The sequence below is a fragment of the Lagopus leucura genome, unplaced genomic scaffold (assembly GCF_019238085.1).
Source record: "Lagopus leucura isolate 7727_CA_CO unplaced genomic scaffold, USGS_WTPT01 Super-Scaffold_100048, whole genome shotgun sequence".
Taxonomy (NCBI): Eukaryota; Metazoa; Chordata; class Aves; order Galliformes; family Phasianidae; genus Lagopus; species Lagopus leucura.
The window spans coordinates 1,096,963-1,124,577 of record NW_024962294.1 but is presented as its reverse complement, the minus strand read 5'-3'; the positions used below and the strand labels follow the sequence as shown (position 1 = coordinate 1,124,577).

At 55.3% G+C, this 27,615-nt stretch overlaps 2 protein-coding genes across 2 annotated transcripts; both read right to left on the bottom strand.

Annotated features, from left to right (window-relative positions):
• Positions 1-4,076: 4,076 nt before the first annotated feature.
• Positions 4,077-18,998, bottom strand: TFAP2E (transcription factor AP-2 epsilon). Its single transcript, XM_042885265.1, has 7 exons — positions 18,972-18,998; positions 18,414-18,860; positions 18,024-18,075; positions 7,607-7,829; positions 7,135-7,253; positions 5,090-5,231; positions 4,077-4,456 (listed from the first exon to the last, which is right to left on the bottom strand). The coding sequence occupies exons 1-7, from the start codon at positions 18,996-18,998 to the stop codon at positions 4,168-4,170; spliced, it is 1,299 nt and encodes a 432-aa protein (XP_042741199.1). The 3' UTR covers positions 4,077-4,167.
• Positions 18,999-23,008: 4,010 nt separating this feature from the next.
• On the bottom strand, positions 23,009-27,447 carry NCDN (neurochondrin). Its single transcript, XM_042885245.1, has 6 exons — positions 27,262-27,447; positions 25,694-26,680; positions 25,093-25,322; positions 24,363-24,578; positions 24,011-24,153; positions 23,009-23,732 (listed from the first exon to the last, which is right to left on the bottom strand). Exons 1-6 carry the CDS (start codon positions 27,355-27,357, stop codon positions 23,296-23,298), a joined length of 2,109 nt encoding a protein of 702 aa, XP_042741179.1. The 5' UTR covers positions 27,358-27,447; the 3' UTR covers positions 23,009-23,295.
• Between the last annotated feature and the right edge of the window lie 168 nt (positions 27,448-27,615).

The following is a 27,615-nucleotide window of genomic DNA, read 5'->3' as shown; positions in this document are numbered from 1 at the left end:
GGTAAATCCTAGATGGCATTGGAGAATTACCAGAAATGTATCAATTGCAAGGGATTATAAAACCACATGGAATGCGTGAAAATTTGGTTTGGATTGAAAACAGTGGGCTGATTGTGGTTCATGTTGAGTGCAGGTCATTCAAGAAGTCACACCAAGGAAATTCTGCCTTTTGGATGTTCTTCAGCCAATTTCAGGCTTTGTACAGTGGAAAACTCAGGAAGGAGCCCAGGACAGCTGTGTGCAGGCAGAGCAATCATCAGGTGAGAAGGCTGTAGCTTCCAGAGGCATCTCTGTGTGCTGCTGAGCTTCTTGGAATGACATCTTGCTCTTTCCCTGAGTTCATTTCGCAGCACAAAAAAGCTGAGTTGCATTCATTTCACACCTTTGGCTATAGGCTGTGAGACCAAGGCGAAGCTGTCCTTAAGGGAAATACTTCTGAGTTTCGGGATATGTTTCAACTTCTGGTTTGCTGGGAAGGATAGAATAGGAAGCAGCTGAAGGTGTCAGGATAAAGCACCCAAAGGAGCCATTTGGAGCATCCTTCACCCCTCTGCCTTTGGGAGGTTATTGGGATGCTGCAGCACTGCAGTTATGGGGTCAAAGCTTGGGTGTGCGTTCAGTGCCTGGAATTATGGTGGCTATTTGTGGTGTCCTATTGGAAATTCAGGTGGCCACAGTGGGAATTCTTTGCACTGCGAAGAAGGTTGGGCAGGAAGACCAAAATGATACCTTCTGGGTCAACATGTTCACGTTCTGTGTAATGACTGGGTTTGGGCTGTTTCTGCTGGAGTCTGCTAGCATAATTAAGGCAATAGTGGGACGCTGCACACATTTGTCTGGGCTGCCAAATCAATCTCTCAAGCAAGCACTTTGTCTCCCTTGCAAATACGACTTCTTTTAACGCCTGATGGGAAAATGGTTTTGTTTTGGACGTCTCGATTCAGTTGCACTTACAGGAAAAACTTCCTCTGCTCGTTGTGTGGCTCCTCGGACTGTCTATGTAAAGCTTGGAACTTAATGAACTCTCTCATATATGAAAGAATGCATTAACTACAGGTCAGCAAAGTCTGTTTATTGTGCTGTTTCAGTATGGAGAGGTATTATTACTATGTTGCTTTTAAGGTCGCCTACTTAAAGGTAATTATTTAGTTTATCCAAAGCCATGCAGAATGCCAAAGCACAGCCTCTGCTTGTTTGTCTTAATGGTGCAGCGTAGTCAGAGTTCACCCTTGGGATAGCTGACTGCAGAGGAATGAAGAGATCTTGTTAATGTTCTCTTTTCCACTTGTCAAGGATTGCCATGTGGTTTCCCTGGACTTGTCATCCATTCCAAATTAATTGGAAAAAGAATTATATATTTTTTTTTTAACTTCCCCTTTAGGATTGGAATTCCACAGCGCTCTGTAACGAGGGTAGAAACCATGAGCCCGAATCTATTTTTACTCCTCGACACAATCCCACGTATTTTCCCACGATTTGTAATCGCTGTGGGAATTTATAGCAGGGTGGAGCCCCAAATTGTGTGAAAATCCCTTTTCTCTTAGGTTGTAAAGGCAAAGAACGCACCGGGGCACGGCCTTGTCTGAGTGTCCTCAGGAGGGGAACTCCAGCATTGATGTGCAAGCAAGGCTGGCCTGGCACAACCTCTGAAAGCTGTGCTCTGCCTGGATGCATGTGTGCACGCAGAAAGCCCCAAATCTCAGCCCCTTTGGGAAGCCTCAGCGCCTTCAGATGTTGACCCAACACGACGCGTCCACCGTCAGTCCTGAACATCCACGGCAAGACCAACAAGTGAATCCAAATCATCAGACTTCCTTCCCATTAAAGGGTAATTGGTGGCATCCTGGCCTTTCAGGCACCAGACTGCTAAACGCCTCATCAAACATTCAAAAGACTTGCAGAGCCCAAAGAGGAAAACGAGGAGAGATTTTTTTCCGCCTGATGGACATGGTGTGTAATTACTGTAGGCACATCCTGATTCTCCGTCTGCATTGCTCATCACTGCTGTGCTTAAGAGTTACTTGATATTCAAAGGATGCCCCAGCCAAGTCAGGTTTTCATAACACGGCTACGTTATGAAGTATTTCACTCTTTAATATTGGTGTGCACGCACTTTCATCATGTATCGGACGGCAGTTTGCTCTGATACCAAGTGCCATGGGATGTCTGCATGCTGAATGATTTCAGGATAGTTATGCTAAGCAGCTCCATGGGGGGAAACCTGCACTCCAGCACAAAAGCACCTCGTTCTCCTTTATCGTAATCCATGTTTAAAATGGATTATGATGCAGAGCAGGCCACTCCTATTTTGGAGTAATTTTATATAGGAATGACTTCTGTGCTTTCAGCTCACGCCCTGCATTATCCAAAATAGCTTTGAAGTGCAGACAAGTGTCTAATGTGGTTCTAGGATTTCCATTCTGTTCCCTGGCTTCTCCTTGTTCCTTTGGGAAGGTCCAGAGCAAAACCAGACCTGTGGAGCCTGTCATTTAGGTTTTTGTTTTTGTAAGCTTCGTACCATGGGACATTTCCAATCTGATTCCCAATTTATGTGCATCCCCACGTAAGTTTTAGAAGGGAGTATTTAGGGACAGGCTTCTGACTCAGAGCCATCCCTACAAACTACATCAGCACATAAAGTGTTCTTGCTGAAACAGGGGGCCCTCTGGAAGCCTGTGGCTCCTTCTGGGACCTATTGGATTATTTCTGTTATCACTGTCCTCTTCTGCAACCTCCAAAGGAAACAGAATTTTGAGAACATTCCAAGGTAACCTATGTGCCCAGCTGCCAGTTCTCTAGCTGTGATAGCAACAGATGTGTTGGGAAGGCTGCAAACGTTCTCAGCATCCCCTCTGGTTTTGCCAAATGCCGTTGCCATGTCTGCTCCCCTGGAATGCCATTCCCTGAGCTTTCTCTTGGCTGTGCCGGTCGGATGGATGTGAGCCATGGAACTGAAGGGTGTCCTTTCTCACATCTACACAACAGTTTCAAGGTTCAGCCACAGAGGCAGGAGGACCTTCGTTCACAAAGACGGTGGAGGTGCTTTCTTCAAATAAAAAGAGGTTTATTAAGGTAATGAGAACGACATTACGGTGTGGGTGTTGTACATCTAGTGCAGCATTAAGAGAAACAACAGCAAGTACAAAATCCTGCAGAACTTCTATTGTTATCATAGCCTATCTCGTCCATGCTACAGTTCTGTGTATCCAAAACTTCATTCCCATTTCTAATGGCAGAAAGACCAGAAACGTCCATCTTTCAAAAAGGAAAAAAGAAAAAAAAAGAAAATAAACCAAACCAAATAACCAACTCAATTTGATATAAATAACTCGCGCTGGACATTTTAAAACTTTCAGATTTAATTACACATAAATAAATATATACAGATTTAGAACAGTTCAGTTTGGCCTGGTTCAAGTTCTGCTCCTTGTGCTTAATTCATTATTATTAATAATAACTTTAAAAACGTGTGTGTGCTGTTCTCTGTAGGTTGTGGAGTTGCAGCAAGTCCTGGGCTCCGTGTTCCTGCTTTGTCCCTCCTGGGAGCATCGCAGGTGCTCTGCAAAATGAAGCCTGAAACCGCTTCAAACCCAAAGCTGGAGGTTTTCTCCTGGCCTGGCTTTAGGGCTGGGCTGTAGGTGGGGAAATAGGAAGAAATAGGAAGGTTGCTTGGGTCAACTTGCTTGCCCGTCACAGCCAGCTGGCAGATCCAAGCACAGCTCTGTGCCGCTCGTGCCCCCACTCCTGGTATTGGGGCGGCTTTTGTTCGCTCCTCTCAGTTCTTTGCTCAGAACAAATTCCTGGAGCTTGGCAGGATTTTATTACGGGCTTTAAAAAAAAAAGAAAGAAAGAAAGGAAAAAAAAAAAATTGCACATGACTTGGCTTCCTGCATCCGTGATTTAAAAAAACAAAAAAAAGGCAAAACGAAAAAGCCATCAAACTGGCTTATTTTCTCCTCCTCGCCACGTCTGTCAGAGTTGTTTTCTTCCTGCTGAGCTTCGATCCGTTTCTCTTTTTGTAGTTTGCATTTTGAGTTTCGCGCCCGGGCCGCGGCCCCCCCCCCCCCCCGTTCGAATGGAGCGGTTCAGAAAGCGCCGCGTCCTCCTGGCACTGCTGACCTTCCTCGGGCTGTGGGAGCTCCCCAGGCAGGGGATGGAACCTGCACCTCACTTCCGATGCTTCCCGTCCTTCTCTGACGCTTTGGAGTCTCCGGCCGTGTGCCCGTTCCCTGTGCTGCTGATGAACATTTTATCCAGCCCCTTGAGGGACTCCACCAGGTAGTTCTGGAAGGCTGTCAGTGCTGCACAGATGGCCGGGCCGCCGAAGCCGTGGGTGATGAGGCTGAAATGAGTCAGACAGCTCTGCACGCCCGGCTCCAGGATCAGCGAGGGGCGGCTGTTCCCCAGAGGTGAGCGGTCCTGTGCTATCAAGTCTGCAAACTCTTTGCAAATTTGCCTGGAAGAGAAGGTTTGAGTTGGAAGGGATCTTTAAAGGTCATCTGGTCCAGCAGCCCTCGTGACAAGAGAGGCATTGAGGTGCTGGAGTGTGTGGAGGGAAGGGCAACGGAGCACAAGACTTATTAGGGGGAGGCTGGGGGAGCTGGAGTGGTTCGGACTGGAGAAGAGGAGGCTCGGGGCCATCTCATCACTCCCTACAATGAGCTGAAGGAGGTTGTGGCAAGGGAGGGGTCAGCCTCTGCTCCCAGGTAACAGCAATAGGACAAGAGGTGATGGCTGCAAGTTGCGCTATGGGAAAAAGGATGCACTGACACAGGCTGCCCAGGGAGTGGGGGATCAGCATCCCTGAAGGTGTTCAGAACAATGGAGATGTGGCAATTGAGGACATGATCAGTAGCCATGGAGGGAGTGGGCTGGGATTGGACTTGGTGAGCCCTCTGGAAGGGCTTTCCCAACCAGAATGATTCTATGATTTAAACGAACAGGGGCATCTACAGCTCAGTCAGGCTGCTCGGAGCCCTGACCAGGTCTGGCTGCATACAGCAATGCAACCACATCCTCCCTGCAGAAGACAAAGCTTTTGTGGCCGCCCCTGCACCATGACTGGAGTCCGGCCCAGCACAGCACTCACTTGGTGGCCAGCAGCATGTTCTTCCTGGTGTGGAGCTCCGTGGGGTCGGAGTGCTGTCGGCACAGGTACTCTGCCGCCGCTTTGGCTGGGAATTCTGTTTCACACACGTAGCCAAAATCCCGGGCCAGATGGACAGCTTCACCTGCAGGTGGGACAGATTCACACAATGCATCAGCACCCGGCTGCAAGGGGACATTTTCTCCAACAGCCTCAGATCTGGCACTGTCGGGGTTTATTTCTGCTGGAATCAGGGTGCTCTCCTATCACAAGTGCCACCCAGGAGCGCTCTCCCCCTATGGCTCTCAAGCTGGTGGGCACCACTAAGAGTTTCTCATACCCATCTGTAAGACCATTAGTGCATGTGGGTCTAAATGAACTACCACCACCTCTAAACAGAAGCTGGTCCCTTCCTCTGGTGACTTAAAAGGAGAGTGAAAAGAGACCTTAGCAAGCCAGGCCCTCGGGCTGGCTGTACATGCACATATCCATCACCCCTGGAAGAGCCCACCCATTGATGGAATTGATCCATCTCCAGGCGTCCCCCTGGAAATAATCAGAGCTGATGGCAATCGATCACATCCAGCACCCGAAATCCCGCTCGGGCAGGCAGAGCTAATTGGATGTGCCCCCTGCGGCTCACACACACGAGGCCATCCATCCTGATAGCATTAACCCAGATCCCAGCACAGCCCACCCAGCTCCAGGGCTGCTCTGCAGAGCTGTGGCACAGGGAATGTGCCTGCGTGCTTCCTGCACAGATCTGCTGCTTCCACTTCCACCTCCTCCTCCAAAGAAGCAGCAGATGAGGAAAAACTTAATTGGAACTGCAGTCGTTCACATGTTAGAAAACAATTAAAGCGCAACAGCTGCTGAAAAACAATCACTGTGACACCAAAAATGGGGAAGGCAGAGGGGAGAAGAATAAAGCGTGGCAGCAAACATCTGAGAAGGAGGTACCCGGGGTGCAGGGGAACCAATCCATCTCTGTGTGCAATGACGGTGCTGTAAGGCCTTCCTCTGGGTGAGACACCTCCAGTACTGACTTGCAGGAGATCGTATCCAGCGAGCACCTATGACACCACTATTTACTATGAGCTGGTAAATGGTAACCACAGCATCAGCAGCCACCTGAAATCAGACCGTACGTTCGTTCCTTCCTTCCTTTCTTTCTTTCATTCTTCTCCTCCTTTTCTTTTAATGGAAATCAACCTTTCATTCAGCACAAACCAACTGCCCTCGGTAACAACCTCCGCCTAATGAAGCGGGTCATTTAATTTGCTGGCGACAATGGAGATGATTTTCTATTCAGAATCTGCAGGCAGCTGCCTCCAGCACACTGGGCACGGACACAATGGATTCCGGAGCTCGAAGGCAGTCGGAGCTGTCACTGCGTCTGTCTGTCTGTCTGCGTCCCGCGTCCTTTTCTCCAAAGATGCGGCACCACCTCGTCATTTCCATAGCGCCAAAGGTGGGAGGGGGGCAACCCCACAGCTCTGAGCAGCAGCACTGCTCCACGTGGCACCTGGGGATGTGGTCAATGGGCACACAGGGATCTGAGAAGGCTTTTCCAACCTCGGTGATTCCGCGTTTCTATGGAGCCCCAGCCAAGCCCTCGGTGCTCCCAAGGACAGCGAGCTGGTGGCCATCGTGGGCACGCAGTGCTGCAGAACAGCGTTGGCCTGACACCTCATCATCAGCTTCACTCACACCTTTTCCTATTTGGTTTCGGTGGTCTTGACCAGCTTTTCCTAAAACTGCTTGGCAGAGTGAACAGTGAATTGAGGGCTGGCCAGGGGGAGCTCACAGCTGCAACGTTTCGCCCCGTTCAGCCCCAGATGCCCTTTCACAAATGAGCTATGACTGCTCCGACAGAAATGCTCCCATTTCAGAGGACAGACGTGTTTCAGTCAGTGCAGACACCGACAAAGGGCACTTCCAGTCTCAGTGTTGACCACGGCATACTTTGCTTTAAGTGCTGTCATTTGTGGAAAGCTGCAAATGAGGGGTGTTGGAGTTTCGGCACTCCCATCTCTCTGGGCTCTTACCTTCCACCAGTGATGTCAGCAGGGTGACATTGGCAGCTTTGCGCCGTCCTGCGGGTAGATTGAGGCCGATTTTCTCTAACCTTTCCCTTAAACACCGACCCCCATTTTTTGATTTTGCTCTGGAAAGAGAAAGAAAGGAGAAAAAAATAAAGTAAAATGATGCTGCCATTCATATTAGAAGAACCATAATTCATAGAATCATCACAATCATAGAGTTGGGTTGGAAGGGACCTCAAGGACATCCAGATCCAACCCCCTGGCCACGGGCTGGTTGCCAAGTACAAAATCAAGCACTGGACCAGATTGCCACGGCCCCGTTCAACGTGGCCTTGGGCACCTCCAAGGATGGGGCATCCACAGCTCTCTGGATTCCAGCGTAAGCTTTTCGGTTTGGAGGAAATAGAAGAGAAAGCAACGAAAAGGCCGTTCCCCAGCGAACCACGCAGCAGCAATTCCTCACCCCCAGCCTTACCTGCGCAGGACCCCGCCGAGGAGGGAGGCGTTGAGGCACTCGGGGGGCGAGAGCCTCCTCTGCACCTCCCCCACCGTCACCTTGTACTTGGAGGTGGAGCTGAGCAGCGAGAGGCGGCCGGGCACCGAGCAGAAAACCTCGTTGGGGTTCGTCACCCCTCCGATCAGCCCGTCCTTGTTCATCAGGGAGGGAATGGTGCCGTTGGCCTTCGAGGGGATGGGCACTGCAGGGCAGGAAAGGGAGAGAGGAGAGGAGAGCAGGCTTCAGAGGGCAGATCTCGGGAAGCACATCCGCAGCTGAAGCCATGGCATGGCTTCGTGTGCTCCTCAATGAAGGAGAAGAGGGGTGAGGTTGATGGAGCCAAACAAAAAAGAAGAAAAAAGCACAATGGAAGAAGCCCAGGTTCTACTCTCACTGCTTTCCCACACCTCCCACTCTGGTGCAATGAAAACTGGGGTTTTAGGTTGGTCTTTGGGAAGGTCTCTCAAGACCCACAGCCCCACTGCCCTGCACAGAGCTGAGAGGTGCCAGGAACACGGGAACCAGGGAAAGGCATCAGCTTCGGGGTCAGCCCTGCAAAGGGAGCTTGAGGAGCTCAAACCTCAGTAACACAGCAGGAGCTGCTGCTCATGGGCAGCATCAGAGCACAGGAGTCAGACAGCACTGGGGCAGCGCAGCACGGCTTCTCCCATGCGTCACCCCAGCAAGAAACGCTCTAAGATGCAGCAAAGCTTTATGGGTCAAAAGTTCTGGCTGAAACTAGTGCCAAAACTCTTTGGCTTTTATGTTCTGAAGTGAATAACCAATTTAACTCTGGAAAAAAAATAAATACATCAACGGATCTTCAATGAAGCCGAAGAGGGCTGCCAACAGCATCGCTTCGCATCGGCTTGGCCCTGACGTTCCCTGTGGTTCCCCAGTAATGGTTGCCCCATGGTGCCACACATGTGGCAGGTAATGCAGGGTTTGTAAAGGAAATACACATGCTCAGAATGGAACAGAAACCCTGAAAATTGATGGGGGATGGCTACGTGGGTCAGACCTATTAGTGGACGCTCACAATCAGCATATTGTAAGTGCAGCTTAACAACTGGTTGGCGTGGCAGCAAAAAAGGAGCAATGTTACATAAAAATGGCTTGTGTTTAAGGCTGTAAGATGAATTGGAATGAGAGAAGCTGCCTTTCAGCATGGGACCTTGGCATGGCCAGAGACTGAAGGGCACGATGCACCGCTCCCACTGGCACTGCTACTGCGGCCACTGGCTGAGGGGTGGGAAGGGAATCACAGCAACGTCATCACGGGATGGAGGAAACCAGAGCTATTTCCAGGAAGCAGCAACTTCAAAGTTCTCTTTCAGGGCCCTAGAACAGGTCGTGTTTGTCTCTAAATTACCCTTGCAAGTTTCACAAACATCCATGCATTACTGCAGAGGTGTGTGTCAGGGCCGGGTACCTGGTGGATGCTGCACCGAGCCGCCCCACAACCAGACCCATCACCCAGGGAGCAGCTGCTGCTCACAGCACTCTGCCCACCCACCAAGCACTCTGCATCATTCACACACGGACACATTCCTGCATGCCCAGGATCATGCTGTGACTTTTGCCCGAGCCCGCATGCGTGGCCAGGGAGCTGCGTGCACATGTGGGTGTCATGCAGGAGATGGGGCCATGCAGCACCACGCGTGTCCCTGGAATGGGGCGCGTGGGGAGGAGGCCAACCCAGCTGGCAGCAGCACCAGGCGCTGCAAAGCACTGCTGTGGGATGGAGCAGAGGGCAGGATGTGTGTTGGCACGCACGGGGGGGGTGGCGTGGGGACGCGCTTTGAAAGGACACGGTGGCATTTCAAGGAATGACCCTACAGCCTGAAACAACCCCACTGGGAGCTGCCCCACAGCAGCCCTGTGTCCAAGCCCCACGGGCACCGGCACAGCCCTGGCACGTGCAGGGATAGGGGCACCTCAGACAGCACGGCACACCACTGCAACAGCGCTGCATCCATCACACCACGTTGCCTTGATACAAGAATAAACATAGCCACGGTCGCCATTAATTATTAATGATTGTGATTTGGCCTCACCTGCAGTTTGCCTGGTCTGCTCTGCAGCTTGTTTGCCCATAAACATGCTGCAGGAGGGAGACAAGCTACCATTAAAGCCTGACAGCTTTGTTTCCTTGGCTTTGGGGGAAGCAAAATTGTCTCTTGTCATCTGAGTAAACCAAAAGTCCCCCTCGATCTTCAGCTGCTGCTTCCCCGCTCCTGCAAGCAGCAGGTGATCGGAGCACCTGAGCCAGCCTGCAGACAAAAGGAAGCGTAAGACCAGGGTGGCAGCCAGCGTGTCACCTGCACCGCGGTGAGGGCCACAGAGGGGGGACACGATGGCAGAGCTGGGTGCCACGCTGCCAGGATGCGGGTGGGACGTGCTTGGAGCTGAGCCCTGCTGGCCCTTGGCAGGGTGGAATGGATGAGCGCAGGGATGTGGCGCAGGGGTGGCCGCACTGGGATGTAAGTTCTGGGCTTGTCCTCGGAGACCCCTGCCCATGGCACCAAGGACCTTCCCCCAGTGGGTGAACAGTGGCCAGTGTTGGTGAGCGAGCGGATGACTGAGACCTGGAACAGCAGCACCTGGGGCAGAAATGTGCTGGAATGGGGACAGAACTGCGCATCACACACAGACTGGTCAGGCAAGGTTTGGGCACTCATCCCTTTCCCTGATGGATGGATGGATGGATTGGACAGAGCACAGCTGAGCCCAGCCCAGCCCAGGACGCTGTGATGGCAGCACAGGGATCGCCCACCCCACAGTGCTCAGTGCAGGATACGATCGCTGGGCTGCTCAGGAACCTCTGCAGGATGGGAAGAGCTCACAGAACAGCAAATCCCGACCCCATCCTGAACGCACAGCGGCGCCCCAGGAGCTGCCTGCTTACAGCAGTTTGGGACAAGCGGGGCACAGAACAAGTTCAATGATTTACCAGGAATCAACCATACGAGCACGACCTGAACGCACGCACTGTTTCACTGCATGCCTTCAGAGCAATCCAGACTGCACAGCACTTCCCAAACACTGGGCTCCAGAAAACCTGTTACCTTGTGCTGTGCTTCCAAAGCTCCAGATTCCTTCTAATGCTGCAAAATAATGATGTAATCATCACAGCACTGTCCTTCCATGAGGCTCAGCACCCACTGCCAGCAGCTCCCTGGTGCCACGCTGGACCCTGAGGTCACCTCCACAGTGCAAGCATCAACAAAAGGGAGACAAAGGCATCTGCAGCCCCTGGGTGGTGAATGTCACCAACAGGATGCACAGTGGGTGAGGAAAGGCACAGTGCAGCATCTCAGCACAGGGGACAGCAGTGCTCACTCCTGGGAGGCAGCTGCTGTCCCCACTGCACCACGTCCCTGTGCAGTTGTCCCACAGACAGCTTGAGTTACATGGGCAAAGAGCTTTTGCCTACCAGAGACCAAAAAAAAATATGAAATGCTGAACTGTGCTACCGGCTTGCAAAATAATTTGTAAGCAGGGAGATGTGGGGCTCCTGGCAATCAAATTGCTTATGGTATTAGTTGCCTGGTTCCAGTGCCAGCTGAAGCTTGGGGTGCTGCAAGGGGAAAAGTGAGTCCAGAGGGAAGATGCGGATTGCTGCCTGTCAGACAGGTCTGGTTTCCTCCTACTCAGATCCATTTCAGGCACATCCTCCTCCTCAGCAGCGTTGGACCATTGGATGCTGGCAGTTTCATTGCGACACCTCTCTCAGAGCAGGAGTGTGCTGAAGCTCAGATCACATCTAACTCAGCTGAGCCCCCTAAACCCCCTTCTCTGGGGCAGTCTCCCATCTCCACCCCCAAAGGAGCAGCTCAGCCCTGCGAGGCCTCTGCTCTGCATCACCAGCACCATATGCAACCCTTCCAGCTGCTCCCGCTGCATGCTGTGTCCTGCTGCTCACTGCGGGAGGCAATGCACTGGGTCGAGCTGCAGGCACTGATGCATGGCGATGGCACTGAGCACTGAGCCCAGGCTCTGCTCCCTGCAGCCGGGCGCGTTGCTCTGCCCTCTGCATGCAGTGCTGTGAGCACTGGCTGCTGGAGGAGCAGCGCTGCAGAGAAGCACAGGGGCCGTGCGGGGCTGTCTGCCAGCGAGAGCAGAACCAACCCAACCTTTGTCTGAGTGCCTCTGCTGTAAATTACAAGCCCAGGATCCATACATCAGGCAGTGTCTGCGTGTGGGTGTGAGCCAGAGGCAGCAGCTCCTGCCTGCTTCAGAGGAGGTGCGCGGTTCAGCTCCTGCCATTTCCTCATGCTTCAGCACAGAGGTATTTATGGAGGGGCCGGGAAGGAGGTCAGTGCCATCGGCCATATTTCAAACCGCGCTCTGTAATTATCCTTTCTTCCCAGAGGGGTTCTACAGGTATTTTCTTTATCTCGAATGCACCACCTGAATTGAGTCCCCATGTCAAAGAGGCTCTCTAGGAATCGGCTCGGAGGCCTCTTCAAATGGATGGACGGAAAGAATCCGGGTTTTATCTCTGTGCTGTCCAGATTGCTGCACTGTGATACGGAGCAGAGCTGGGACCGTCGGGAGGGGATGGAGCTGCAGGGCCCACAGCGTTCCCACGGGACAGCACCCAGCAGAGCTGCTGGGCCCATGCAAAGCTCCCTGTGTGTCATTATGCCTCCAATGCAAATCAATGCATTAAGGGATGAGCTCCATCACAAGGTGCCATGTGACATTCGTGGCCATCTCCCTTCCTGCACCTCTTCCCGCAGCCTCACCGTGCACCCAGTGATGTGCTGGAAGGACACACAGCAACGAAACGCACCCAGACCTTTCCAAAAGCACTGCAAGCACCTCTGGGACTGGGGAGGTGGTGAGCAAGCAATGTGCAATTACTGCACTTGTTGCAATTACTGCAGCTACTGCATCTCCCTGCTTTGCCATTTCGCAGTAACTCGGCCTCAAACCTTCCTTCTGAATCTGTAGTGAATTTGGGGGAGCTGTGCATGGTTGTAGGGCTGCACTGTGCTCGTGGATGGGAGCACTGGGAATGGGAAGGCAGCAATGTTAGCAACGTCCTCACAGGAACGAACAGAAATGGGCTCAGATCCCACTTTTGGTTCTATGATTCCCTGCTCCGGGCGGATCGAAGCAGCTCTGCCTCTGTATAGAAAAACACTCGGGCACAGGGGGAAGGAAAGGAAAGGAACCCGGAGGATGGGGAGCCCTGGGGTGTCAGCGAGAGGAGCTGTGAACCCGCAATGAGGGCAGGTCCCCACTGCCATCCCACAGCCACCCCGCTCTGCCCCATAGCCCTCAGCATCACAGGTTTATTCATTTAGCAGCGCAAACTCCCATTACATTTTGGCAGCCGGTATAGGGGATCTTTATGTGTTTAAACAGTATAATCCATTTTGCAGTAACATGCTTGAGAGGTTCTCCCTGCATTCCCTATAGGAGCGGCAGCTCGGATCTCCGTAAGCTGACGAGGAGAACAAAGCTGCAGTGTCCCCTGCGCGCGGCGCGGATCCCACGTAAGCCGTGCTAACGTTGCTATCAATTTGTTAAAACACATTCTGATTACTGAAGGGCAAGAAAAAAACCCCTCAGCAAAGATTAGACGTGAATAATCACAGAAAAATGCTCCTTTTCATACGGCGCTCGGTGCTGATCCTTGCACGACCACCGTGACGCAGTGCAGCTCGGCTCTCCGATGGGAACCACGCAGACACACAGCAGCTCTGGGTCCCTTTGGCCACAGCTGTGTGAGCACCAATGCTGCCATCACGACCCGTCTGACCAGTCCGGGGATGGGCGCCTCGCACCCACAGACTGGTGCCAGATAAATGCTGGAGATAGAGGGTGGGGAGTCTCAGCCTGCTGGAATCCCAAGCATGCACTGCAGGACCCAAGGAGGGCGAACGCTCTGCTCCCCTCGGCCATGTTGGGCTGCACTGCACAGCTGGGGCTCATCCACGCTTCCCTGCTCTTCCTCCCTCCTCTCTTTGATACCCAAGCAGAGCAGACCTGGTGCAGCACGCTGAGATGAGAGCTGAGCACGCAGCAGCTCCACGCTTTACCTCCACGCTTGCTAATTAGTTCCTCCACTAGGAATTAAAATAAACAAACACACGGAAGGACAGCAAGAACGAATTATTCCCCAGGATCACACAGGAAAGGGTGGAAGGCTTCCATGGTCAGGGCTCTAGTCTGCAACTTCAGAGAACCACGTTTGGGCTCTTGAAAAAATTAAGACGGATTGCACGCATATTTTTTTGGTCCAAGATCACAGATCTCAGAATAGTGCTGAACAAGGAGGAATGGGTCACGCTGGCCTCTGCCTCACAGAGGTGGCACAGAGCCCCCAGGTCTGCCCCACTGAGCCCCCACACCATGGCACTGCTACAAAGCAAAGCCTCAGGGCCACCTCTCTGGGCACGGCTGCATGCACACCTATGGAGCACACTGCAAGCAGGCAGTCTGCACTGTGGCTGGAGAATGGGCACTGTGAGCTGCATCCAGCCACCCAGCAGAGCCTGGGGGGGGGGGGGGAGGAACAGCTCGAGCAGCACAGCAGGAGGGGGAAAGTGGAGGATCTGCCAGGTGAGTGGAGAAAAAAGGGCTGCGTTGCAAAGGTTTGGAGTGCTGGGCACAAAATGGAGCACGGGAGCCCCGGTTTTGGGCCAGGAACTTCAGCGAGGAGCAGAAGAAATGTCACCCTGCAATCCAGTGCCCACAGGAGAGGCCTCCCCAGAGGCACTGAGTTTTCCCCATCAGAGCAGCTGCTGCTGCCCACATCCCTCCCCACAAGCAGCTCGTGCCGACCGTCCACCACTGGGTCCCATGGGCCCAGGAGCAGCCAAAGCACTGCTCTGCAGGAGCATCTCCAGGGCACCTCGGCCCCATCCTATGGGCAAACCTCACCCGGAGCCCCTCTCCTGCTGATTGACTCACCAGCCACACGCCAACAAGCAACCCCAGCTGGCTTCACCGAACCTCCCCTGTAAGAGCTGCTCTTTGCTTGGAACAAAGCAAAATATTCATTTAGAAACATCTAATTAAGCAGTAAGTCATGACAAGGTATATGAAACTCGGAGATAACACATGCCTGGGAGGCACCGGGAAGGCTGAGACAAAGCCCAGCACCTCCACCAGCACCTCCGTGTGTTATCTCACATGAACACACACCTGGGTTTATCCCGGCGCAATTACAGGACATTAAAAATATAATTTTAATGGAGGAACGGCGATCTGGACTCAGTTCAGAGCGAAAAACTTTCTTTCAAGTTTTTGCTGTTTGATAGGAGGTGTTCCTGCATGCGCCGCGTCTTGGAGGTGGGAGCAGAGCTGAGCGCGCAGCCCGGCCCTGCAGCCTCACAGCGCCGCGTCCCACCCGGAGCTGCTGCAGCCCGGAGAGCAACAAGTCCTCGCAGCCCCAGGTGTTTTATAGGGTGACCTCATTCACTGCCTTCCCCCATCGCAGGAAATGATGTTTATCTCATCTGCTGCCAGCGTCAGAGCGCTTTTCTGCCGCCGCGTCTGGCTCGGTGCTCGGCCACGGATGGAGCTGAGAGCGGCGGCTCTGCTCCCACCAGACCAAACAGGGGGAAAGGCCCCGCAGCCTCGCAGCCCTCCGTGCTCCCGAGCGCTGACAGCCCCTGCCCCGTCCTGCCCACCTCCCTGCCCAGCTCCGCATTCCTGCACCGCTGCTGCGGGGCGGCCGAAAACCTTCCTGTGGAAATCTCTGCTGCTCACAGACACGAAGCAGAGCCGAGCAGCCAAAGCCTTCTGCTCACAGGGACCCCCCCGCGGCTCCCCTCAACCCCACAGGCAGCACCGTGTTGGGGAGAGGGATTTCTTGTTCTCCTTCTGAATAAAAAGGCTCCACCAAAAGCTTTCTGCTGAGCCCGAGAGAACGGTGAGGCCATAAAACTCCTCCTTATTTTACGACCAAGCTGAAGGGTTGGGTTTTTTTGTGGTTTGGGGTTTTGTTTTGGGTTTGGTTTTTTGTTTTGCTAAGAAATGCAACGACAGAATGCTGGGGTCCATTGCTGGAAGATGCCACCCTGCTGCACGCAGATGGAGCCACGGACGGAACTTTTTCAGAGCTCACAATAATGTTTTTACATCCATTATATTCCCGGTCTTACAGAAACGCTTGGGGAGGAGGAAAAAGCAAAAAAAAAAACAAAAATAAAAACAAAAACCAAATCGACCCAAAAGCACCATTTAAAAAACAAAGAAAAAGACACCGGAAAAACAAAAAACCAAAAAACCATTTCTGCACTGCTTATTAAAAAAAGAAAGAGAACAAACAAACGGATCCAGAACAGGCAGCCAGAAAACCGGCGCTGCCCCACGCAGGGCTTTGCTCACGTAACCCTTCGGAGCGATGCAGCCCCTGTGTGCGGTGTGGGGGATCCCCGCTGCCTCCCCCCCCCCCCCTCCACTCTCGCTGTCCCCTTTCATGCAGCAAAACGGCCCCGAGCGCAGCGCTCAGCTCGCAGTCCCGTAAAAAATCCCTGCTAAGAGCCGCTGAATCCGTTTATTTAAGCGGGGGGGGGGGGGACACGAAACGCAGAGCCGCAAATACCGGAGCGCGTTTCTCCCCGTCCCGCACCGCTCCCCGCAGCCGCTGTGCGTTCGCTGCCCCCCACGGCGGAGCTGAGGTCGCTTTGGGGCAGCGATCGGGGTTTGGTTGACCCGGGATCGCAGCACGGCGGCGGCTCACGAAGGGCAGCTGCGGGCTGAGGGCCGCACGCGTTTCCATCGGGGTTCCGTCCGACGGCCGCACCGCGAGGAATTGGGGCATTGATGCCCCCAGTGCGGTGTTGGGGATTTAGGACCGAATTTCTTCCGCTTCCCATGGAGATATTTGCTCTCCCCCCCCCCCGTCCACCCCACTGCCGCCCGCACCGCGGATTCTCTGCCACCGCTTTTATTTTTCCGAGGGCGTACGGCAAAAAAAAAGGGGTTTGCTGTTGGGCTCCGGAGGGTCCGGGCCGCGGCTCACAGCAGAGCCGCAAAATAAATCACAATAAATTAAATTAAATGAGACCACGATGTATCTCAGAACGAAAGGAGATCCGTCAGTTGAGGTCGGAGTCGCCCCGCTGCACCGCGGGCGCTCATTGCGCGGCTGTTCCAGCAAACGCTTCGAGCCGCCGGGGAGCCCCCGACCCACAAAGAGTTCGCATCTTTCTTCCAAACACGGCGGAAAAATAAAGAAAGAACGGATGGGAAGAGACGCGGCCGCCCCAGGCACAGAGCAGCGCGCCGTGAGACCTTTTATATCCGAACGGAGCAACCGAAGGATCTCCGGGTCCAAACGTGGCACCGAGCAATAATTCCTCCCGAAGGCAAACGAAGATTTGGGGGTAGGCGCCCGTTTTGGAAAAGGGAGGAAAACAAAACGTAGCAAAACAAACCACGCATATGCACAAAAATCAATGAAAACGAGCGCTGGTTTCAGCCGAACTCCGCGCAAACGCCGTCCCTGAGAGCATCTTCCAGAAGCGCCCCGATGCCGCCCGCACACACAAAAGGGAAGGCGCGGAGCGGAGCGCACACCGCGACCATTTCACGCAACGCCTCACGCGTGTTCCAATTAGAGCTCCAATAATGACGGTCCGTTCGTGCTCCGCGTGTCACGAATTCGCTGAACTCCCATTTACACGGAACGGGGGGCAGGGAAGAGATCCGGGAGCGCCGCGCCGCATCGCGCAGGGCCGGGGCTCCCCGCCCGCACCGCTCCTCCGGCCCCCGCAGCCCCCGCGCGGTGTCGATCCCGCATCTTTCGTCTGCTGTCCGGGCCGCCACCCGCACGCTGTGCTCCTTTCCCTCTCCCCGCTGCTGTTAAAAACGCCGACAGCAGCGCCCGGTTGCTCCGTGCGGCTCTCACCCCGTGCGGCACAGCGGTCCCTCGTGCTCCTCTCGCTCCCAACAGTGCCCCGACGATGTTTTAATGAGAAAAACTATTTTACGGAGTGGAACCACTGCCGTGTTTGGAAGCAAAGGGTCGGCAAAAATCGGCAGCAAAATCGTGCAGGAGGCGGCTCAGCCCCACTCGGAACCGCCTCGGCCCCGTTCAATGCGTCCTCCCCGCTCCCGGCGAGCTGCGGGACCGCGGCTGCAACCCCAGCATCGCTCCGGTCCCACCGGGGCTCCCACCGCGAACCGCCCGCGGCCGTCGGGGCTCTCCAGTAGCCGTGTGCGCTCGGCCCGCCAGGATCCGCCGCGTTCGTTTCGCCGCCGGGTGTAGCAGCGACCTCCGAGCAGCACCGGAGCCGGAACACCGCGCCGGTTCCTCGCCCCAGTTATCCCCCTTCCCGAGTCGCGCTGTGCTGGCCGTCGCGGGGGACCCGACGGAAGGGAGCCTCGAGGGCAGGAGCCGGGCCCGGCGCCGCGTCCCGCGGGTTCTTACCTTTCTTGATGACGGACTGATCGAGCAGGTTCATCCCGCCGTCGTCCGCCGCCTGGAAGCACCAAAGCAAAAGCCGTCAGCGGGGGCTCCCGGCGCGGCTCCCGGCTGCTGGGCGCGGGGCGACCGCGAGGCCGCGGCGCGATGAAATCGTTCGGCTACGGCCGAGCCCCAGCGCGGCGGCCCCGGGGGAAAGAGCGGAGCGTCGGCCCGGCTTCTCGGCGGCCGCTCGCTGCGCGCTCCCTGCCGGTAGCGGGGCAGGACGCTCCTCGCCCGGAGGTCCGAGCGCCCCGGGGCCCCGCTCTGCCCGCAGGGTCGCTCCCGGCACCAAAGCCGGATCCGGCCGCGTTCCCCCGCGCCCACCCCCCGTCCTCCCCCCCGAGCCCCCGCTACCTGGATCTCCTCGAGGCCGTGGTGCCCGAGGCCGTGCAGGCCCAGCGGGCCGTCGGGGAGGCCGTGCCCGCCGTCGGGCAGGCCGTGGAGCAGGCGGGGCACGGCGGGGTACTCGCGGCGGGGGTCGAGTCCCAGAGCGCGGTGCGTCTGCGAGAGCAGCCCCGCGTCGTCCTGCCGGGAGCGCTGCGGGGGCCAGGCGGGCTGCTGGTGCTGGTGCAGCGGGCTGAGCGCCGCGTACGGGTCGGCCAGGTGCGGGTAAGCGGGCTCCTGGCCCTGCGGGTAGGGCAGCGGCGGCTGCGGGTATGGCGGGGGGAAGTAGGGCGGCTGGAAGTCGGCGGCGGGCGTGTGGCAGAGCGGCGGAGCCGAGCCGTAGGGCGTCTGGTTGAGAGCGGGCAGCTGCGGCAAGCGGGCCCCGGCAGACGCCCCGGGCAGCCCCTCGGCGCGGTCCTGCGGCGGCGGAGACAGCGGCGGTGAGAGGAGAGCGGAGCCCCGGTCCCGGATCCCACATCCCGGCCCCGACCCCGGCCCGACCCCCGGCCCGGCCCGGCGCACACTCACCATGCCCGGGTAGCTGTGCACCAGCATCTGTGCGGGCCCACGGCGAGCCCCGGGCGGGCCGGGCCCCGGGGGTGCCCCCGTCTCCGCCCCTCTATCCCGCCGGAGCGGCGTCTCCCATCGCCCGCCCGCTCCTCTGCGCCGGCCCCGACTCCATGCACTCCAGTTATAGTGGCGGGGGCGCGCCCGCCGCGCCGGGGCCGCGCGTCAGTGCGCGGGGCCGGGAACGCGCCGCCCGCTCCCGTGGGGCCCCGACGACTCCCGACGGGCGGAGGGGGAGAAGGGCGGCCGGGGCCTCTCCGACGCCGTCGGACGGCCGCGCGGCTCCGCTGTCCCACGGGCACGCGCCGTTCCCGCGTCACCCCCCCGGGGCTCCCCCCGACGTCAGCACCCACCGCCCCGGGTCACGTTCCCCGAGAGCCCCGAGGGCCGGGAGAGGGCGGGTGCGGGGAACGGCGGGGCCGACGGTTTCGCTTTATTAACCCGAGCGGAGTGTCGGAGCCGCCGGCGGCAGCCCGGAATCCTCTGCCCGACGGCGGCGGCCGGAGCAGTGCCCGGGGCAGGGACAGAGCCCGGGGATCCCCCCGGGGCGCTCCTCACTTCTGCCCGACGGGCACCGGAGAGAGAACGAGAGGGAGAGAGGAACGTGCGGCGCTACGGGACCGACTGCTGCCCGAGGGGACGGGCGGGACGGAGGGCGCTGCGGAGCGACAGAGCGAGGGGAAAGCGGAGAGCGGGCGGCGTCGTGCGCTCCTCGCTCGGCCCAGCGGCCCTCCCTTCTGTCCTCCATGCGTCCCTCCTCCTCTCCATCCCTCCCTCCTCCTCTCTGCGCCCTCCCTTCGGGTCGCAGCGTGGCAGCGCCGTGTCCCTGCGCGTGGCACGGGGCTCCGGCTCTGAGGTGCCGGGGGTTTTCTCGGCACCGCGCTGCCCCACACCGATGCTCACACGCATGCAGACACTGATGCACACCGACCCACATCGGCACGTTTGCACGCTCGCCCTGGCGCTCCTGCACACGCAGCCGCACGCACGCATGCAGGTTCCGCGGTCCCGCATCCTCACCGTGCCGGGACCGCGCTGCCCATCGCCGTGCCGGAGTTCCAATTCGTGGCAGAGCGTAATTTGTGTGCGAGCAGAAAACAAACACTTTACCCTAAACTGTAATACACTGTGATGTGTGATAGACGTTAACAAACACAATCCCACATTACATTTAATTTAATTCCGCTCTTCCTGCCCCGAGCTACGGCTCCCTTCATTTTCATTTTTCTTCTGAATTCCCACATCTCAGACCTCTTTGATTTCCAGGTTTAATTAACAATGCTCATTAAACGAATTTTTATTCATTTCTTTCAATATTACCCCGCCACCTGTCTTTAGGAGGCAAAGACTCATCATTTATTCTAATTTATTTCTGTTAAAGATGGCATTTAGGAGAGGGAGGAGGGGTATGAGGAGGTAAAGGGCCGATGTGCTCACATCTTTCCTTCCCCCCCCCCGATGCTTTTCAAGGACGTTGCTCCTGAAAGTCCCGTGTTTATTTTCCACCAGATCCATTTCATTTGCTGAGAAAAATCGGATTGGACATGCTGTATTTCGCAGCGATGTTCCAGTTCATTCTTAGAGTCCCTCAATAATGCCCACTCTTTATTCATCTGGAAGAGGTGAACCTGCGGAATGCGGCGAGTGGGGAAGTTGTGCTTCCATCCTCAAATGGGAACGTGCAGCTCTGGGCAGACCCTCACTGCCCCCATCCCCTCCTGCAGCACGAGGCTCCTGCAGTGCCAGAGAGCAGCCTTAGGAAAGACCTCATCTCCTTTCCAGTGCTCTTGGGATGACACGAAGACACGGCGAGGTGAAACAGCCGAGGTAGGGCTTGCAATGGAATGGTGACATTTTAGCTGTGGCGGATGTGCCTCTGCTCGTTTGGGGCCTTTTGCATGTTGTCCAAGCTGTGGGAAGGGATTGGTTCCTGCAGAGCTCGCCCCGGTGTTGCAGATGGGCTGGTAGACAACGCGCTGCTTGCTGCCTGCCCCAGGTCCTGCAGTCCTGCTCTGTGAGGGGCACAGCAGCTCCTGGCAGCAGCACCCATAGCTGGGCTGGTAGAGCTCAGTGCGGCTCACCTTCAGAGCTCCAGCCCAGCTGCAGCCCATGTTTTGCACCACGAGGAGAGCTGGCAGACCTGCAGGTGGACACAGCCCTGGGTGGCAGAGCCCGACGGCATTAGGCCATGTGCTGCTCCTGGGCTGTGCTGCTCTGCCAGAGCCTGAGGGGGTCAGCCTGGAGATAGAGGTGGTCAGTCTGGGCAGGGGGTCAGCCCAGAGGGGGCTCTGGCTGAGCAGAGGGTTGTCTCATCCTCACCCTGTCCTCTGCTGGCCTTCAGGAAGGCATTTCATGGCACAGAAAATGATGCATTGTGTCCCGAGCATCCCTGAGCAGGTCCAGCTCTGGATGGTCCTCACACCATGGGCCGCTGTGCTGAATTTGGGACTCATGCAGCTCAAACCTGCTGCCCAGCACTTGGAGGATTTCTGGGGCTCTGGGTTTGCTGCCAGGGAGCGCAGCTGGGTGTTAGCAGGCAGTTTGCTTGGGCACTGAAGGCAACAGGGAAGGACCTGAGGTGTGGGACTGCTCCGGTCCTGGATGGGGCCAGGTAAATGTGGGGCTAATGCTGTCAGCCCAGCATTACACAAACATCCCTGAGCTGGGGGCACTGGGGAGCTCCCACCTGCTGATACAGCCACCTATCTCTCATTAATGCTAACGATAGCCTTTGATTAGCAATCCCACAGCCTTCGGTTGGAAGCATTGCGTTGTGTGGGATTGAGAAGAGCTGAGGTTGAAGAATCTGATGGGTTGGATTGTGATGATTATTTTATTCCTGACGATTCTGAGACGTGTTTCTATTGCCCTGCGCTGCAGGATGAGCTGCTCCTGGCAGGATGGGAAGCCTGCAGCCCACGCACACCAGGTTTGCTCTTTTCCCACTCCAGCACTCTCATTTGCTTGCTTGGCTTGCTCTGCTTGCTGGTAGCACCTACCTTTGTTTCAACTTGCATTAACGTTTCAGGGCTGAGCTGGTGAGATCAGGAAGATACCTGATCAACAGCAGATGCCTCCTCTCTGCTTATGTAAGGCGCTGAATTTGAGCTGGATACGTGCATTAAGCTGGGCTCCCTGTAGTCAGCCCTCCTTTCGGGGCAGCTCCCCGCCTGTTTTTCTCTCCATCATCCCATCCCGCAGCCCCCAACCATGCAGGGCAGCAGGATCAGTGCCGCGTCCAGCTGCCGGCCGGGCTGCCTCTCCCACAGAGCTCCTATGCTGACACCTGGTGGAAATGCCTCGAAACGCGCTGGCAGAGCTGCGGGCTGGGTGAAGCCATCCTCGGCTCGTCCAGCTCCTGCTCTGCCCCAGCCAGGCTGCTGCCTCTGCTTCCAGGGCACCCTGACAAAGCCCTGATGGTATATTCCTCCACCGTACAGATGCGTGTGCTTTTACACCTGGGTTCCTTCTGCCATAAATCAAACGGTAATTCTCCATCTGCTGAGATGCTGAGGTGTAGTTCGCTTGATTTTGTTTTCATAGCATTTACCCGAGGCTCTATGAAGAGGGAAGGTCTTTGCAGGCTGAACGACCCCTCTTCCCTGCAAGAGCAGGAAGCAACCCTTGCACATCCATCCCTGCAGCAAAGAGTGTAAGCAAACACCACAAAGCCTTGTGCAGCTGTTACAGGGTGAATTTGGGACGATGGCACTATCGTGGATGTGAACAGAAGGGCCTTTCTGCACCCCCACACATGTAGAAAGGGACAGATTGCTGCTGAATTTCATAGTTATCCTTGCTGTTACTGTTAAAAGTTCAAGCTCTTCCCGTTGCTGCTTTTTTTGCAGTCTTCTACCTGTCATGCAAAACCACTTCAGTGACACGCAGGGCTTTCGCAGAAAGTAAGGTGACATCCTGAAGGGGTGCCAAAATTGGGAAGTGTGTTAGAGAAAGAGGAAACCTCTGAGGGCCTTGGGCAGAAATCCCAGTGTTGCATGTTTGGAAAAGGAACAGAAAACCTCTTTAATAGTCAAATGATCTGGTTTTAAAACGAAATGCTGACAGAAGATAAATGAGGTACATCTGGAAATGTTCTGAAGCAGCAATAGTTGTGTGTGTCGGGTTCTGGACAGAGAGAATCCTGCAGAGCTCTGCTGCATTGCTGACTTTATGAAGCTGGTCACTTAAATGTTTCTTGTCCTCAGTGGCACCAAAAGGTGCATGAGGAATGCTGCGGGTGTCTGGCTTCATGTCCCACACCAGGGCGCTGCTGAAAAACGGCTCTTTATTGCTTGGACAGACACTGTTCCAGAGCTGCCATCCCATAAAGGTTGGCCCACTCCTCCCCATGGTGTGACAGGATCACTTCCCTGCACGGCTCACTGGCTCTGGCCAGCTCAACCAGCACAGCCTGCAAAGCAGCAATGAGCTCAAAATCCACCGAGGCTGCAGTGACGCGTGTCAGTAACTCTGAGAGCTCCTCCAGCCACTGTGCCTGGAGCACAGCTTCTGGCAGCCAGGGGAAGAGAGACACACAGCTGGCCAAGGCCTGCATCCCCAGGAACCAGAGCTCACGGATGTCATCCCAGGCACTCACATAGGCAGGGGATACGGCCAGAGCCAAGCCGTGGCTACCAGGGTCTGCTTGGGCCGTGTGAGCCTGGGACAAGAAGCAAATGGTGGCTTTGAAAAACTCCTTTGCAGAGCCAGATTTCTGAAGAACTGAAAGAGAGAGGAAAGAAATGAGTTGATAAAATACTTGGCCAAAGGAGGGACCCTTTGGTGGGCTGGCCTGCAGCAGGGCTTTCAGGGAGAGCAGAATACTGTGCTCCACGCTGCTTCCCAGCCATTCAGCCTGCATACTGCTTTCTCCTCTGGGATTCTGGTTTTGTCACACTTCCAATGACAAAAGCCCTATGTGAAACTGGGGCTGTTCCCCTTACATTCTGGGGTCTTCAGTCTGTGCAATGTGCAGCTCTGCCACCAGGAATGCTTCTTACCTGCTGAATTTGAAAGGATCCTTGCCATCATCAATCCCAGAGTGGCAACGTTGGCTGCTAGAACCAGGTGATCCTTCTGAGGTAGAAGGAAGGGAAGAGACCTCAGCAACGTGTCCATCAAAGAAGAGAAAGTTTTCTCCTGCCTAGAGAGAAAGGAAACTCTGAGAAACTTCCTGAGCAGAGCCAGACACACTTGATAAAGGCAGCATTAACAAAAGCAATGAGATTGGCACTGAGAAAAGGGATATCACTTTCAGTGCAAGTGTCTTAAAGGATCCTGGAAGCTCATCTCTCATTGCATCCTCTTCCTTCCAACTGACAGTTTTAAAACAAGCTTCTGTGGCTCTGTTACCTGATGAGGTCTGGTGCAGTCACAACCAGGTTAAGGAAGATCCCACATAAAGTCTGTAGACTCATCTCAGTGCTTGTCAGGGACCCAGGCTGAGAGCTCAGCACCCCCCACTGATGCAGGAAGTAATCACACAGTAGTGCTGGTGCCCCTTCTGAGATGAGGATGTCTCTGGGTCTGTCCTCTGCTGTTAAATGGCAAAATCCAGGTAGCAGAAGTCTGCAAGGTGGAAAAAAATTGAAAACAAAAGGTAGAGTAAAAGCTGGGGTCAAAGCCCTGGATTTACATCAAACTGAGGAAAAAAGAGCCACATAATTGATACTGCAGGGAGAAAGGAAAGGAGAAACTACTCTCAAAATCAGCTCAACCAGGAACACAGTGATGAGTTCCTTATGCCTGAAGGAAATGTGCTGAAATCTTACAGAAGAGCCCATGTGGGCTGATCTGCTTCTACAAAGACTCTATTCTTTTCCTGCTTGCTATCACTAAAGCCTAGGCACACAACTTGCAGAAGTTTTTCCCTGCCTCTCGGTCTGTGTGAGCAGCTGCCATCTCCCATTAGTCACACATGGAGGGCTTGGACAGCTGCATTGCACTGTGGCAGTTCTAGTCACCTCTTTCACACCAAAGGATCAACAAGAACTTGACCTAAATGCAGGATGCATTTCTCTGGACACGGAAAAAAGAGTTATTTTGTGTTGAAATGCATCAGCTCTGTACTTAACATACATACCTCAGAGCATCCTGGGCTAAAATGGAGTTGTCACTGCTGACCAGCCCAGCTGCCTGGGAAAGATTCTCTGCTGCACCACCCTCCTTGAAAAGCTTCTTGGCATAATGAACAAGGAAAGGCAGGAGCTCACAGATCTCCTGCTTGAGGGAGGATGTCTCCTCTGCCATCCAAGCTCCAAGGATTCGAACAGAAGCAAATACAAAAGGATCCTGCAGCTCCTCCTCTTTAACCTGGGTACAGAAGAAAGCAGCTGATAGAAAAGGATGAAAAGTACAGTGGGCCAAGATGTGTATTTTGGTCTATGCAGCTTATGAACGTGAGCTGCTAGGGCAAGTCTGGACTTCTGTGGTTACAGTAGATGCTGATTCTCTTATTCTGAGGTAGGAAAAGGATGGAATATAAGAACAAGAATCACAGTAATCACTGAGTTATTCATTTGCTATCTTGTGATCTATGAGCTTGGATGCATCATGCTGTACCCGCATGTGGGTAAGAGGCCACTAGGACCCAACTGAAGCACTGTAGGAGCTGTTTAAAACCTCCCAGAGAAATTCCACAGTGAACAGACACCAAATGTGTTCCTTGCTTAAAAGTTCTTTACCTGTCTCAGGTAAAATACTACAGCTCCAAACGCCTCCTCCATAATCCTCATGAGCTGCATTCTCTGTGCTTCATCTAGCAGGGATTCCTCTTCTTTCAGACACTCCTGGATCCCCATCTCAATAAGAACGTAGCAGGCTGTTACCACTTCTTTTTTCCCCTCCACCTCCAAGGGATCAGGCTCCTCTAGGGTTAGGCGGACCTCCACACAAGCCAAGTTCACCAGCAAGGCCAGGAACTTGCTGCCAGTTCTCCCTGCTGGGATCCACTCTGACCCACAGGCCTGCATGAGGCTGGCAGCAAGCTTCAGAGCAGGGTCCCGCTGTGACTGGCTGAGTTTACTGCCCAGAATGCTGGCCAGCCCTTTGTAAAGCTGACAGATGCTCTCAGAGCCCTGTGAGAGTTCAGCAAGTGGTGGTGAGAGGGGGATGAAGCAAGGCAAAAGCTCACACAGCTCAAACTTGGTCACGTCTTCAGCCTTGACAAACTCCTCAGAGAGCTTGCTCAGCACAGCCAGGAGGTGCGGAGCATTTCTCTGCCAGCACTTCACCTCTGCTACAGCCAACAGCCCCGAGAGCAGCGTCAGGGCACGCTCAGAGCCATAACCACCATTCGTGTAAGCCTGGCACAGAGCAGAGACGGCTCCTTTGGTCACCATTTCCCTGGGCCCCCTGGGAGTGCCCAGAACAGCAGCCAGGCATTGGTACGCATCATCCACCATGGACGTGCTGTCCGGGTTACAGGGGGAAAGCAGGACGTCGCTGAAGGTTGGGATTTTGTTCAGGATCTGTGAGTGGCCGGCCAGCTCTGGATCAGTGCAGAAGCACGCCAGCAGGGTGAGGCCCAGCGCCCTGAATGTGTCCTCGGGGCAGCCTGGTGGTGCCTGCCTGGAGTTCAGCAGGCGGTTGGGGAATGTGAAGCCGATGGCATCAAAGATCTGGCGGCGGGTCTTTGAGTCCAGCTCTCCAGCTCTGACTGCTTTGGTCACCTGGAAAGCAAAGACAATCACAGAATGGCCCAGGTTGGAAGGGACCGCAAGGATCATGAAGTTCCAACCTCCCACCACATGCCAGGGCCACCAACCTCCATGTTTCACAGCAGCCCAGACTGCCCAGGGCCCCATCCAACTTGGCCTTGAACACCTCCAGGGATGGACGGGGCATCACAGCCTCTCTGGGCAGCTGTTCCAGCACCTCACCGCTCTCATAGCAGAGAACTTCCTCCTGACATCCAACCTCAATCTTCCCTGCCTCAACTTAAAACAATTTATCCTTGTCCTGCTGTTATCTCCCCTTTCCAAGAGTTGATTCCCCTCCTGTTTGCAGGCTCCATTTAGGCACTGAAAGGCTGCAATGAGGTGACCCCGCAGCCTTCTTTTCTCCAGGCTGAACGAGCCCAGCTCCCTCAGCCTGTCCTCGTAGGAGAGGTGCTCCAGCCCCCTGATCATCTTCGTCGCCCTCAATAAAGTGGCTCTCAATCTCACAATGAATAGCAAGAAGCTCGCTACGGCTTTAGGCGCTCCCGGGACCGACGAGCGGCGGCCCAGGCCCGGCGGTGACGCAGCCTTACCAGCAGCAGGGCTGCCAGCTGCTCGCTGTCGTTCCTGGCGTCCTTCAGCACCTCCAGGCACTTCTTCAGCGTGGCGGCTCCGGGTCCCGAGGCCATGGCGACCGGCGCGGCTCCGCACGCGGTTAGGCGGCTATTTTCTGCACAGCAAACGGCACCCGGCCGCCACGGCGCGCCGCGGCACGCACGTGATCCACGCGGACATCGCCACCGCGGCCCCTCAGCCAATCGGAGCGCTCGCAGCGCGGCGCCAACCAATCAGCCGCCTCCTTGTTGCGTAGTCCCCGAAGCCGCGCCCTATGGGCAAATCCCCCGCGGCTGCTCGGCCGATCCCTCCCGGGGCTGCGGGAGGAGCGG

Bases quoted from the DNA above. Each gene is read 5' to 3' on its own strand.
- TFAP2E (XM_042885265.1), bottom strand. From the start codon at position 18,998: ATGCTGGTGCACAGCTACCCGGGCATG. The intron at 7,830-18,023 runs GTAAGAACCCGC...CCTGCCCTGCAG, and splicing joins TCAGTCCGTCATCAAGAAAG to TGCCCATCCCCTCGAAGGCC. The intron at 7,254-7,606 runs GTAAGGCTGGGG...TTCTCTTTCCAG, and splicing joins CTCGGCGGGGTCCTGCGCAG to AGCAAAATCAAAAAATGGGG.
- NCDN (XM_042885245.1), bottom strand. From the start codon at position 27,357: ATGGCCTCGGGACCCGGAGCCGCCACGCTGAAGAAGTGCCTGGAGGTG. The intron at 24,154-24,362 runs GTAACAGAGCCA...CTTTCTCTCTAG, and splicing joins ACTGCACCAGACCTCATCAG to GCAGGAGAAAACTTTCTCTT. The intron at 23,733-24,010 runs GTAAGAAGCATT...TCTCTCTTTCAG, and splicing joins GATCCTTTCAAATTCAGCAG to TTCTTCAGAAATCTGGCTCT.